At 36.9% G+C, this 15,441-nt stretch overlaps 1 protein-coding gene across 5 annotated transcripts in view; it reads left to right on the top strand.

The window, feature by feature from the left end:
* LOC126253408 (mucin-5AC-like) overlaps positions 1-15,441 on the top strand; it is a 448,548-nt gene that overhangs the window by 291,625 nt on the left and 141,482 nt on the right. For all 5 annotated transcript variants that reach the window (XM_049954712.1, XM_049954716.1, XM_049954713.1 and 2 more), the window contains 2 exons: positions 8,795-9,045; positions 11,924-12,272. In XM_049954712.1, the coding sequence (XP_049810669.1) occupies positions 8,795-9,045; positions 11,924-12,272 (600 nt within the window). The remainder of the gene's footprint in view (positions 1-8,794; positions 9,046-11,923; positions 12,273-15,441) is intronic.

Raw genomic sequence — 15,441 nt, 5'->3', positions numbered from 1 at the left:
AAAGATTCACACGTGCCTATCGCGATTCAGCATCTCCGCTATATGGTGAGTAGCAACTTTCCTTCTCTGGTATTGTTACATTCCATCCTGGATTTTCCATTGTTTGATATAAAGACATTTCTATTTTGGGCACTATATTCTTTGAAATACTGTAGTTTTGTAATACTCTACATTTGATGACCCTCTTTTTACTAAAGTGTTATTGTCAAATAAAGTTTTTCAAAAGATGCAAAAAATTAATAAATAAAGTAAAGAAATTAACATAGGGGAGCATAAGGTATTCTGGGGTTGCAATGAGGGGCAACATACAGAAAAGGATGGAAACCACTGCATAGAGTAAAGTGACAGGAGAGATTTTTGATGATGTTTTCCAAAAAATTATTAAGTGATGATAGAAGGTACAGCAACCAATCACAACTTGTGTTTATTGTTTCAGATCTAGATTTCAGTCACAGAGTGACAACCTTCAATGCAGGAGACAAAGTTAACACATTCCAGTCATTATTTGACATAGCATTCTTGGACTATACATATCAAGAGTTTGATTAGATTAGATTAGATTAATACTTGTTGCATAGATCATGAATACGACACTTCGTAATGATGTGGAACGTGTCATGTTAATAAAAGATATCTGTACAAGATATGATATTACATTACACAAAATATTGCATGACACTAATGTTTAAGTTGTTGTTTTTTTTCCCTTAATTTATATTTAAAAATTCAGCTAATGAGTAGGAGGAGTTGTCATCTAGAAATTCTTTTAATTCATTTTTAAATGTTAGTTGGCTATCTGTCAGGCTTTTGATGTTGTTTGGTAGGTGACCAAAGACTTTTGTGGCAGCATAATTTACCCCTTTCTGTGCCAAAGTCAGATTTAACCCTGCATAGTGAAGATCATCCTTTCTCCTGGTGTTATAGCTATGCACACTGCTATTACTTTTGAACTGGGTTGGATTATTAACAACAAATTTCATAAGTGAATATATATACTGTGAGGATCCCTAGATCCTTAAGTAGATGTCTGCAGGATGACCGTGGGTGGGCTCCAGCAATTATTCTGATTACACGTTTTTGAGCAATGAATACTTTTCTACTCAATGATGAATTACCCCAGAATATGATGCCACATGAAAGCAGTTAATGAAAGTAGGCATAGTAAGCTAATTTACTGAGATTCTTATCACCAAAATTTGCAACAACCCTAATAGCATACGTAGCTGAACTCAGACATTTCAGCAGACCATCAATGTGTTGCTTCTAGTTTAACCTCTCATCAATGGACACACCTAAAAATTTTGAAAATTCTACCTTAGCTACAGACTTCTGTTCAAAGTCTATATTTATTACTGGAGTTGTGCCATTTACTGTACAGAACTGTATATTTTGTGTTTTATCAAAATTGAAAGAGAGTCCATTAGCTGAGAACCACTTAATAATTTTGTGAAAAACATCATTTACAATTGCATCACTTAGTTCTTGGTTTTTGGATGTTATTACTATACTTGTATCATCAGCAAAAAGAACTAACTTTGCATCTTCATCAATGTGGAATCGTAAGTCATTAATGTATATCAAGAACAGTAAAGGACCTAAGACCGAACCCTGTGGGACCACATACTTGATAGCCCCCCAGTTTGAGGAATCAGCTGTTGTTTTAACATTACATGAACCACTTATTTCAACTTTCTGCATTCTTCCAGTTAAGTGTGAATTAAACCATTTGTGCACTGCTCCACTCAAACCATAATGATTTAGCTTATCTAAAAGAATTCCATGATTTACACAATCAAAGGCCTTTGAGAGACCACAAAAAATACCAATGGGTGATGTCCGGTTATTCAGAGCATTTAATATTTGATCAGTGAAAGTGTATATAGCATTTTCTGTTGAAAAGCCTTTCTGAAAACCAAACTGACATTTTGTTAGTACTTTATTTTTACAAATATGGGAGGCTACTCTTGAATAAATTACTTTCTCAAAAATGTTTGATAGAGCTGTCAGAAGAGAGATTGGGCGGTAGTTGTTGACATCCGACGTATCTCCCTTTTTATACAATGGTTTTACAATGGCATATTTCAGTCTATCGGGGAAAACACCCTGCTACAAAGAGCTATTACATACGTGGCTGAGAATCCTACTAATCTGTGGGGAACAAGCTTTAAGTACCTTGCTGGAAATGCCATCAATTCCGTAAGAGCTTTTACTTTTCAGTGAGTTTATTATTTTACTGATTTCAGAGGGAGAGGTTGGTGGAATTACAGTTGTTTCAAACTGCACAGGTATGGCCTCTTCTATTAGTAGGCTTGCCTCTTCTAGTGAAGATCTAGATCCTATTTTCTCCACAACATTTAAAAAATGATTATTGACAATATTTTCAATTTCTGACTGTTTGAACTGTTGACATGGATAGTCTATGAAGGCTGTGCCAAATAACAACTGAAATGTGTTAACTTTATCTCCTGCAGTGACAGAACTCTAGATGTAAATTTGGTACAATAAACACAAGTTACAACTGATTGCTGTATCTTTCTTTTCTTATCAGCTGAAATAAGTACAACCACTGAGCTCCTCCAGATGGAGCAAAATTTTAAAAAAATTATTAAGTGGTTCTCAGTAAATGGACTCTCCCTAAATTTTCAGTAAAACACACTATATTCAGTTCTGCGCAACAGTGTCATACCAGCTATTGATGTAGCACATGAGCAACAGAAAACGGGGTAGAATGCTCTGAATTTTTAGGTGTACATACCGATGAAAGCATTAGCTGGAAGAAGCATGCTGCTTAGCTTCTCAAACAATTAAGAACAGTTACTTTTGCTCTGCATATAATTGCTAATCTTTGAAACAAACTAATTAATACCTTGTCATATTTTGCATATTTTCACTCAGTAATGTCTTACAGAATAATTTTCCCTCAGAAATAAAGTACGGATTCCATAAAAGTGAACAGTAGGAATGATATGTGATGATTGCACATGGTCATCATGTAGGTACCTCTTCAAGGAGCTGGGCATTTTAACTGCACCATCACAATGCATACATTTGCTAATGAAATTAGTCATAAATAATCCATGACAACTTGAGAACAACACTGATGCTCATTGCTATAACATTGGAGGAAAAATATGACATTTATTACCAATTGTTAAAGGTGTCAATATGCAGCAAGAAATATTTTGATCATTTAATCAATGACAAAATGTCTGACAGGTAGCAAAGAAAGTTTTAAATCTAATCTAAAATCATTTCTACCAGACAACTCATTCTGTTTCATAGATGAATTATTATTTAAGAAGTAGCATCCTAGTTTTTAAGTGTAGTTGCATGTATAAGAGTAAAAAATAACATGTTCATTAATGTTAATATTAATGATATGTATACATCATCTTAACTGACTCATTCCACATAATTTCAGTGAAAGGATTGTTCAAATGATCTGTGAAACATGTAACTAATAAACTTAAGGGAACAAAAATGCTTGTAAAATTAGAACTATACCTGTCTATTAACTTTCTACTCCCCCCTGCCCTCCTTCCTTTTTAACATTCATGCATTCCTCTAAGTTCCAAGTTGTACTATCCATTCCTCTTTCCACATCTCTTCTGCTTTAATTGACTCAGAGATGACAATGTCCTATCTTTGATCCTCTCTTTTCTCTGATGCCTTCAGTCCTTGTCCTCAGACGAGGTGGGTCCCTCTCAGCCTAGAGGCTGAGCAGCCAATTCCTCCATCCCAACCTTCCGCAACTTATCCACCTTTCTTTCCCGAGAAACTGCTATGCAAGTTACAAAAGCTGGGTACAGTCTTTGCAACTTTCTAATATTTCTGTCAACAGCTACAAGCAATTTCACTCCATGTAAGTACTGGGCACACATTATTCCTCCTTATACTTGTACATTTCATCAGTTTAATTTTCCTATTGATAAAACTTTGATTTCTGTTATCAGAAGTACTTTGGAAAGTTGTTAAATGTAAACTTACGCTGTCAGAAATAAAATGTGCCAAATTCTTGATATACAAATCTGTTTGACCCACATATGGTGGTAATAATGTTGTCGAGAACAGTAATCATGTCATCAAGAACTTGGCAATCGAATAGGTGGGTGAACCAATAGCACACACTCTAGGTATTAGAGGAATGTATTCTTTGTGCACCTTTGGCAACCCATAAAGTCCTTGTGGTAGTGCAACTGAATTGAACAGTTTTTTCTGAACTCTCTTTTCAGTAGAGGAAGTTTTTATGAACAGTGTAACAGTCTAAGAACTTTTGCTGTGGGGTCTCTACTCAGTTTCCTAAATGTTTGCAAAGTCATTAGCGAGTCGAGGTGTGAATTGGACACTTAATCTATGCATCTCACATTAATGAGGAAGACAGTGATGAGCAGCAGCCATTGGTGAAGGGATAAAATTAGGACAGCCAGTACTTTTTATGAGCTAAAATGGTCAATATTTGTTTTTAACCACTGGAATGAAATTTGCATGCCAAGAGGCTGGTCAGGTGCTCAAAATGCAAATGGAGAGGAAAACCATTTTCTTATCATTTTTGCCAAAAAAATTTGGTGCTCCCAAATTTTGCGGCAATAGGGGACTGCCTAGTTCACCTATCAGTACAATGAAAAACCAGTCTGAAGTCGCAAATTTTTCTTTTTTTATTCACTTGATGATTAGTTTTAGGCTGCGACCCATTTTCAAATCATTGTAACATAGTAAAAAACAGTATTTCTGAAGATGTGAAAACCACATCAAAAATGTGCAATGAACCATGGCAAAAATGCACATACATACTTTTCGTTGCATATTTCTGACTTGATTTTCACATCATCAGAAATACTATTTTTTACTATCATTTGAAAATGGGTCTCAGCCCAAAACTAGTTGTAGAGTCCATCACAATTTCAAAGATTGGCAATTATATGAAGAGCAAAAGTAACTGTACTTAATTGTTTGAGAAGCTAAGCGGTATGCTTCTTCCAGCTAATGCTTTCATCAGTATGTACACCCAAAAATTCAGAGCATTCTACCCTGTTTGCTGTTGCTCATGTGCTACATCAATAGCTAGTATGACACTGTTGCGCAGAACTGAATATAGTGTGTTTTATTCAGAATTTAGGGAGAAGCCATTTACTGAGAACCACTTAATAATTTTTTAAAATTTTAGTCCATCTGGAGGTGCTCAGTGGCTGTACTTATTTCAGCTGATAAGAAAGATTCAGCAATCAGTTGTAACTTGTGTTTATTGTTGAGTCAAAAAAAATTTTGCAACTTTGGACTGGTTTTTCATTCTACTGATTAACTGAAGTTGATAACGTACAGCTACACCATCATGCTGAAGTTCATGAAGTGGTTCATCTATTATCTTTGTGAGTAGCTCTGTGGCAGAGAAATGGAGAAAGACTGTATAAAATGTATCTGGAAATATAACTGCCTGAAAAACAGCTGCTAAAATTGCATGATGATAACTGTTTATGCTAGCTTTGCTTGCAGAATATGCATATCTCTATAAGTAAATTGAGGTAGAAGGAGGGAGGGGAGGGGACAGATTATATGTTGACTCCTCCAGGAGCAAAATGGATTCAAACTAAAGTACATTATGTGGTATGTGTAGTATAAGTGCACACTCTTACAATTCTCATGGCTGGATGCTGGTTGTTTACAAATTTGTAATTTACTACTTATTTCTATTCAAGAATTCTTCTTTGGTGGAAGAGGGGCTAAGCAGAAATCATTTTAACCCACATGGGAAGATAGTCAAAAAATTTTATAGCTGTGTGTTTCACTCCTTTCAGTGCCAATGTTCGAACCACTAGACAGAAGTGCTGACAATTTTTTTCCTTCTGATATTGTTACTTCAAACTCTTTCTTTTATTCAAATTACCATGTGCTCTTGACAACAAATTTCATCAGCATTTAAATACATTAAAAAAAGAAAGAAAGAAATAATGCACCACAAAAGAATTCTCCAAATGGTACAGAAACTGGTCTATGTTACAGACAAACAAATGATTATAATTTCAGAAAAATTGGATGATTTATTCAAGAAAAAGAGCTTCATGGTTTGAGCAAGTAAATAACACGTTGGTCTACCTCTGGCCCTCATGAAAGCAATTATTCAGCTTGGCATTGATGGACAGAGTTGTTGGATGTCCTCTTGAGGGATGTTGTGTGTAATGCTGTCTGACTGGTGCATTAGATCATCAGAATCTTGAACTGGTTGAAGGGCCCTACCCATAATGCTCCAAACATTCTCAAATGGAGAGAGATCTGGTGAACTTACTGGCCAAGGAAGGGTTTGGAAAGTATGAAGCGCAAGCAGTAGAAACTCTTGCTGTGTGCACATGGGCATTATCTTGTTGAAATGTGAACAGAGGATGGCTTGCCATTATGGGCAACAAGGCACACCATTGAATATCACTGACATACCATGGTGCTATAAGGGTGCCAGTGATGACAGCCAAACGAGTCCTGCTATGAAATGAAATGGCACTGCAGACCATCGCTCCCAGCTGTCTGGCTGTATGCCAGGTGACAGTCGGTTTGAAACGAGACTCATCACTGAAGATAATTCTATGCCAGTCAATGAAACTTCAGGCTGAATGTGTCTGACATGACTGCAAATAGGCTTATTGGTGTATAGAGATCAACATTTGTCTGCATAAGTGGCGCCATGAGCTCGACCTCCTTTCTGTGAGCTACCTGTTGATGGTCCTTGTGGGCAGTGAAAGTTACATACCAGATCAGTGATAATGATGAATCCAGGCATCTGAGTACCTCTCTGATGATTACTTGATCCTCACGTTCTGTCTTCTCTCTGGGTTGACCGCTTCATTCTTGACATTGTGTTCGGCCATTGTTCACCGATTCCTCCTGACATCGTCAGAGTAGTGGCATTGCTCCTCTTCAGATGCTGAGTGATTCACCAATTACTCCAACTGGCTTTTTTGAACCCAGCTACATGTCCTGTCTCAAATGCTGACATCTGCATATATTGTGCACGCACTTCTCTGTGAGGCATAGTTGCTGTCTGACTGTGTAAATGGAATGAAATTTGCAAAGAATTTATGCCCTGGAATGACATGTCCCCTTTACTATCCATGCCAGCTGCACAGTGAAAAGTTTGCATTTTCCATTGATATCTGTATGAATTTGAGTTTGTGACCAATCTGCATAACTCTTTATAATGTTAGACTATGGATAATATTCCCAATTGTGTAAACAGATGCCTGCAAGATGTATGTGAGTGAATCCCACAGAAAGTTCTAGTTATTTTCTTTTGTGAAATGAATGCTTTTTACCTAAGTGAGAAGTTACCACAGAATATTATCCCATCCAACATCAGTGGTGAAAATTTGCTGAATATGGTAACTTACAAATTTCTGCGTCCCCAAATTTGGCACTGGACAAAATGTTTTAGCAGATCTACTGTATGGCTTTCCCATCTAAGTTTTTCATCAGTGTGCACACTCAAAAACAGTAAACTTTCTACCCCATTTATTATTTTTTGTTGGCATACTACACTGCCAGCAGGTGAGGCAATTTTGATAGTATGAAAGTGAATGATCTATACACTGGAGAACAGATTCTATTTACACCTCTAAGCACTCACTCCTGCGGAAGGATTCCCATAGGCTCTGTAGCTAGACTGGCAGGCTTGTGTTGCCATGGACAGCTGAAGCTATCTCCACCAAGGAGGTGAGCACAGTATTCTTCTGTGCTATGGCGAAACTCAGTGGATTTTCTCCCTGTAGACAGAATGGCCCAGTGGGCTAGCTGCATTTTTCTTTGTATGAATGTACAGGTATCCAATTTCTTCCACCTACATCATAAACCTCAATATTGTTTCAAGCTGTCAAGGTGTTATAAGAATTCAGGTTTTCTTTGCCATTTGGTTAAACAGCAAAAGTGTGATTTGTGCATCTGTAGACCAGTGTCCCTTAATGATGTTTCTGCCACTTTGCTTATAAAATGGGATTATTTTATCATTCTTAAATAATGTCATTGTGTCTGAAAATCTGCAGTTACCTGGAAAATCTAAAAAGAAATTGAGAAAGACTTCCATTAGTCTTCAAATAAAATAATGAAGTAGTTAAAACAAAATCTTAAAACTGTGCCTCTTTGTTCCTTTTCTATGTGATTCCATTTAGATTTGAGTATTTATCACATCTCTTAAGCTGACGAATTAATTCTCCATAAAACTGTACTGTGAGCTCGTGACAGAATCTCAATGTTCATCAGAGTCAACTGAGAGTGAACTGAGCCATTTTTTCGTGGGCACGCTGGTTGCATTTGTGCTCAGTAGGCACTCTCCCTGCGCACTTGCAGCATCTTCACTCATCACATTTGGTCTATTTGCAGTATACATTTTGTCATGAATTTTGCCTACTTTGAGATTTCTGCTGCTAAAGCTGTATTATAGAATGGATTACACATATGGTGAGATTTTAAAATGCAATGCTCATTTTGAATGTCAAATAAGAAGCAATGGGTTTTTCTTGCTATCTTCCTCTGAGCAAACTGACATACAACGTGAGTCTGTGTTGGTTCGCACTGTGTCGCTTCGCACACACTGTTAAAATGTAGTCACTTTCTGGATAGCCTTTGTAAGATGCTCCATCTATGTTTGCATGCTAATGAATAATGAACTTTTGTGGAATGCCCAAACATGTATAATTAATACATATCACGTAATTTCAAGAGAGTAATGAAATAAATTTTGAGCAAATATGGTATTATTTCTTGTTAAAGTTGCTTAGAATTCCTCTTACCTTTCAGTGATACGTTTGCTTCACAGGTGTCGAAAGCAAACCAGTGAGGAGTCCTACGTACGTCCGAACGGTGGCTCGGCCCTTGCCAGGAAGCAGGTTGTCAGTCGCTGGAACAGTGAGTCCATTGGATTCTCCAGAGGAACAAGATTCTCCAGCAAGTGTGGTACACGATGTGAAGCCAAACGCTTCTTTCCTTTGGCGATCGAATCGACCGGCAAAACTGACAACAGTGAGCAGCACTGATGTTTACAGGACTGAAGGGGATAATGGAAAACAGGTATGAACAAGGAAATTGTGGAACATGAAATTAACTGAGCTTGGGTATGATGAATAAACAGTTTTCATTCATTTACAATTAAAAGGTAAATCTGTCATTAAGGTGAAGGTTGGTTTGACTGCCAGAGTGCACGGTACTAATGAAGGTGGCATGCCGTTGCTTTCCTCTGACTATCCAGTTACAGAGTTAGAGGGGGAACTGTGGGTCTTTGGATTTGTAGACTAGCACTTACCCAATGAGCCACACTTTTACCATAACAATTATCTCGTAAACATCACAATTTATTAAGTAGTACATCTATAGCCATGTTCAAAACAAAACCTGTTTTGGGGTAAAATTTGTAAGTCAGTCTTATTTCAGTATTCATTGTGTTTTGTTGAGTTCTAAATGGAAGAGTTATTTGGGTCAGTTGAACCGAGCATACAGCAGAACAGGAGGGTATTGCAGAGAAAGCAGAATATTCGACACTCGAGTACTGGTCTCTTCGACCGAACCATTTTAGAGCCTATATGGCTATTTGATGCTATATTTGCATAAGATAAACTATTAGTGTAATAAGCCATCTTAAATTATACAGCAAGAATGTAGGGTTGTCAAAAACTAGTAAGCTTCCATTGCTGATGTTGGAATAGTATTCAACATCAGCTGTAACATGTAATAGTAGAATAGTATTAAACTCATTGATGATGGTGGAGCATTTAGTATTGTTTACAAAATGTGAATCAACAGTTTAAAAGTATTAAATTTCTAAATAATTATTTGATAGGTCTCATACTTCTGTGTCTGTGCTTTCATTGGTTGTACAGTGAGAATGACTTTCTGTAAAGCTACTTGTAGATCATTTGTATAATAGATTTCTGACAACCAAACAAATAATATTCTGGTTTCCTCCTCCTCCTACCATTTTGAGAGTCTGATGTTCATCATTTTGTCTTTCAGTGTCCTCCTGCAGTAGTGCCTCCACATGAGAACTTCCCATCAAACAGCTTAAATTCAAGTTTACCCAGCTATTAGTAATTCTCTGGGGTTTTAGCATCTGCTCATAGTCCACCGTTCAGCTCATAAATTTTTCCTGGTTGTTTTTTTTTGTTAAAAGTTTTGAAATGATAAATAACCTGTATACTTCACTTAAGAATTCCTCTAAATTTTCTTTCTTTTAAGCAAGATAAATTGTTATCTGTTTCCATTGCACTTGCACTTCTGTTCTTGTTCTGAAGTTTTTTCAACCTCCATATTGGATCTTCAACAAACGTTAAACAATAATGCTAATAAGCTGCAGTGGTGCCTTACATCCTTCATGATAAAAATTGCTTCCTTGTTCACTCTTATCTTTCCTGAACTAACAAGGAGTAAAAAAGACCAAGCAAAACTTAAAAGCATTGCCACAAAGTAAGAGGCTTCTAACTGGAAATCAGTTGGCATTTATTCTAAGAGAAAAACTTGGATTTAAAGATTTTTGGAAATGAAGGAATTTTAAACTTGTTAAACAAATTGTCTGACAATCAATACTATTTTATGGTGTGTGTAAATTATTTGCACATCTAGAATTGAGGACTAAGAATGAGCCCTCATTCTTACAGTTCACAGATAATGTTTATTATCCCTTAGTGGTGATATAAATTTGAAAAGATGTCACGGTTAACCAACTGCTGATTATTCTAAATGAAAAACTACAATGCCTTATCCCCAGAATACATTTCCTTTAATGAGGATCATTTTTACATTTATTTATATACAATTAAACTGCAATTAAAAGCTGTCAGCTGCAATTAATTATTGTCTTTCTTACTCTAGAGTCCACAGATGCATAAATAAATTCTTGTAGTAGGTCATTTTTTCCTTCAATAGGCTGAGCCAAGAAAAGTTCTTTTGCATAAGATCCTCATGAACAACATAATCAGCCTCCCACTAATTATGTAGTTGTTGGTTATGAAACAAGAGTACTTAATAAATAGCACCACCTGCTGCTTACTGCTGTACTTCATGATTTATTCAGTAACCTCCTAGGTTGTCATTCATAGTGTTACCTACATAACATGCTGTGTGAGTGAATGAAACATTGGCGTTCGCAAGGAACTGCAGTAGTTAAATTATTTGAGAAACTGGTAATTCACATTGCTCAGAGTAGAGGATCTGTTCATATCTCTCCTGATTACTGAGTATTGTGTGAGATTGTGAAGTTCAAGCTCCTGGTAGAATGGAATCCGATTTCCATTAGAAATGGATGAAGTATCAAGATTATAAAATAAATGGATATTTAAGATTTCCATTTCATGAATCACATCTGCTGCACATTTTGCAAGTTAATGTAACAAGACCAAAGCCAACCACCTTCCTGAACTGAGCTTTTGCTTCATAGTTAATGACCTTGATGATAGACTGTAGCCTTCCTGTCTCCTTTCACACCAGCAAAAATTGTGGTTTATGATACAAAGTTATCAGGTTCTCAGCTGCAAAAACAGCAAGATGTCCTGATGAGTCACTCCCACCATTTTCGGTAAAGTTTCCACCAGACATGATGATAGTGACAATCTTCAAAATGCTGCACTATTTCCACAAACTCATCCCCCTGGTAATTCAAGAACTATGTTAGTTCAACTCACATGGAAAGACATCATCATACTACAATTTCCGACTGAATGTATAGAATCGTTGGGAGATCATTTTTGTGTGTTGTAAAGGATGGAAGCTAAAATACTGAAACTATAGTGGCATCATATTTGATATTTTCATTCTTTAAACTATGTATGTTATTGTTTTTAACCCTTCATTCTATAGTAGTAATTTCTTAGTAATGAGAGAGATGTTAGCAGATACTGTATTTTACACATATAGTTAAAAAATGAGAGAGATTTCAGGATTAATTTTCTGCAACCAGGCTACATCAAATGAGCAACAAAATGTAAAGCCTGAAGAATTTACCTATGATGATGTCGGGCGTCCATATTCTCCTGTCTACGATGATGTTGGTCCAGGCTCAGGAAGAAGGGCAGAGTCTGAAAACAGTTCTGAAGCTGGTGGTAGTGGCTATGAAGAGTGCTGCATGGAGAAAGGACAAATGAGTGGTGGACAGGGAGATAACCACATTGAAGAAGACATTTATGACGATGTTGATGTTTGCACACTTACAGCACAGTCTGACTTTGAATGTTATGAATCTATTTGTGGGGGTAGTTCGTGTGATCAAAGCAACAGTCTTTATGGTGTTGCATCTACAATTATTGCAGGTAAGTTATTCAGCAATATACTGTAGGTACTTTTACCATAATACTTTTTTTTTCTTTTGCCAAATTCTTGCATGCAAAAACAGTGTGACTCCATACCCCCTCCCCCCCCCCCTAATGTTGAAGTGAAATGGAATTACTGGGTAAAAGACAGGCAATGGAATGATTAAAAATAACCCCTTGACAAAGCAGAGGAGGCACTGAGGACTGTGTAGAAGCAAAAGTTTTCAACTTGTGTTAATGTGCATCCCCATATTTGCTGATCACTTGAAACCCAGCTTGCTCTGTTCATTTGGGTTATCCACAAGGCAACCCATTCTTAAAGGCGAAGCATTGTCTGCTCTAATACCTTACTAGCATTATGTTGAAGTGATTGAAATAAGAATGTTTAGCAAACTTCAACTGCTACAGTGAACTGGCTCACATGAATATTTCCCAACACCTTGAGAAACAATACTGTCATCTCGGAAAATCCGAGCCATTGATCCGTATCGTACTTTCACGATATTTCAATTGCATAACTCGCAGTCTTCACCTGGTGCTCCTTGAGGCTGTGGAATGGGTCCACATTTGTGCCTATCTGGGGCTAGGCGCTCCATCTGTCAGTGCTGCACCTGGCGATCTGTCAGTGGTATGCGCTGATAAGTAGCAGAAACCATAGAATTTTCTAGCCATAGCTGTTTGATTGCTGTATGCATACTTTTTGGCTGTTGTCAGTTACTAATTTTGTCATCTGACATTCTGTTCAATCTCAAAGTTGTACTGGATGTTCAATCTTCTGATTGCCATCATTTAAGCTTTCCTGTGGAGTATGCTGTTCTCTTAAAGTAGCCAGCTGTGTCAAGTCTGTGCCACCTAGGAGAGGCTGCCGTATTATTTTTTGGCCACTGATGTTCAAATTGTCATTCATTCTTGAAATAACTGTCCTTGGGTACTTGATTTGCTGTCTGGTGTACCCTGTGCTGATTGTGCCAGATTATCAGCTCTCTCACCATTTCCATACTTATTCCCCCAGAATTAGGATGTTGCCTCTGTTGTGTCTTTAGGAGATTGAGTGCTGGGTTCCGGGTGCAGACAAGCTGATATCCTGTGTCACAGTTGGTAAGATGTTCTGTGACCTTTATTTCAATGGATGCTTTAATAACATTTTCCCAGTATCTGAGTGTCTTTGTCAAAATCTTGACATGATGATATGTTCCACTACAGCTGTTTTGGAAGCCTGTTTGAGTCTGGTGTGGTTTCTATAAGCCCACATCATCTTTTACACACCTTAACAGAGCCTTAATCTAGGTTGACCTCACTGGACCAGTTCTTGAGTATTGTTAATTTGATTTGGGCCCTTATCAAGTTGGATTAAAAGAGGAGAAGAAAAGATTCAAAGAAAAGCAACACAATTTATCACATGCAAGTTTGGTCAGCTCAAGTGTGAGACACAAATATCTGTCAAACTGATTTGAGACACACCACAAGAAAGCCTTTTCTCAAAATTCCAACAGCTCTCTTTCCAAAATGAGTCAAGAAACATAACACTTCTATAAGCACACATTTCATGTAATGACTGTGATGCTATAAAAAAAAAGTCACTCTCATACAGTACAGAGGGGCACTGATAATCTTTCCTTCTGCGCACCTCAACAGATCGAATAGGAAAATGGGGAGGAGAGGGGTGAATCATACTGTTACACTGTGTACCCTCATAACCCCCACTACACAATGTAGAGCGACTTGAGGAATGCCGATGAGGATGAGTGGCGAGTCCTTGTCTGTACTCACTGCATTGTTAGATTTTCTCTTCCCTTCTCGTGCTTCATTCCACATACTCTTCAAAACCTGTTCTTTATCTATGTGACTATCCCAAAGAAATACTAATATAAACAAATTTTTACAAGCTCTGGGCTTCCATAATACTTATTATTATTATTATTATTATTATTATTATTATTATTATCTTTACTTCCTCAGACGTTAAGTCTGGTTAAGAATGGAGTGACGCGGACCTTTATTATTATTATTATTATTATTATTATTTCCTTCACTTTCTCAGACGTTAAGTCCGGTTAAAAATGGAGTGATGCGGACCTTGATCAAGCGTCACTTCCTTTTAACTGTACGGTATATGTTATATTGCATTTAGGAACTTTCTGGTAATTGAACATGTATCAATAATTACGGATTTCTGTAGTTGTATATATATGTTTGGATGTAGCTGTATTGCGTTGATGTACTGGTGGATATTGTGTGGTATGGCTCCTGTAGTTGATAGTATAATTGGTATGATGTCAACTTTATCCTGATGCCACATGTCTTTGACTTCCTCAGCCAGTTGGATGTATTTTCCAATTTTTTCTCCTGTTTTCTTTTGTATATTTGTTGTATTGGGTATGGATATTTCGATTAGTTGTGTTAATTTCTTCTTTTTATTGGTGAGTATGATGTCAGGTTTGTTATGTGGTGTTGTTTTATCTGTTATAATGGTTCTGTTCCAGTATAATTTGTATTCATCATTCTCCAGTACATTTTGTGGTGCATACTTGTATGTAGGAATGTGTTGTTTTAAAAGTTTATGTTGTAAAGCAAGCTGTTGATGTATTATTTTTGTGACATTGTCATGTCTTCTGGGGTATTCTGTATGTGCTAGTATTGTACATCCGCTTGTGATGTGATCTACTGTTTCTATTTGTTGTTTGCAAAGTCTGCATTTATCTGTTGTGGTATTGGGATCTTTAATAATATGCTTGCTGTAATATCTGGTGTTTATTGTTTGATCCTGTATTGCAATCATGAATCCTTCTGTCTCACTGTATATATTGCCTTTTCTTAGCCATGTTTTGGATGCGTCTTGATCGATGTGTGGCTGTGTTAGATGATACGGGTGCGTGCCATGAAGTGTTTTCTTTTTCCAATTTACTTTCTTCGTATCTGTTGATGTTATGTGATCTAAAGGGTTGTAGAGGTGGTTATGAAATTGTAGTGGTGTAGCCGATGTATTTATATGAGTGATTGCTTTGTGTATTTTGTTAGTTTCTGCTCGTTCTAGAAAGAATTTTCTTAAACTGTCTACCTGTCCATAATGTAGGTTTTTTTATGTCGATAAATCCCCTTCCTCCTTCCTTTCTGCTTAATGTGAATCTTTCTGTTGCTGAATGTAAGTGATGTATTCTATATTTGTGGC

The sequence above is a fragment of the Schistocerca nitens genome, chromosome 4 (genome assembly GCF_023898315.1).
Source record: "Schistocerca nitens isolate TAMUIC-IGC-003100 chromosome 4, iqSchNite1.1, whole genome shotgun sequence".
NCBI lineage: Eukaryota > Metazoa > Arthropoda > Insecta > Orthoptera > Acrididae > Schistocerca > Schistocerca nitens.
Note: the sequence above shows the minus strand (reverse complement) of the source record. Positions and strands in the feature narration are given on the sequence as shown.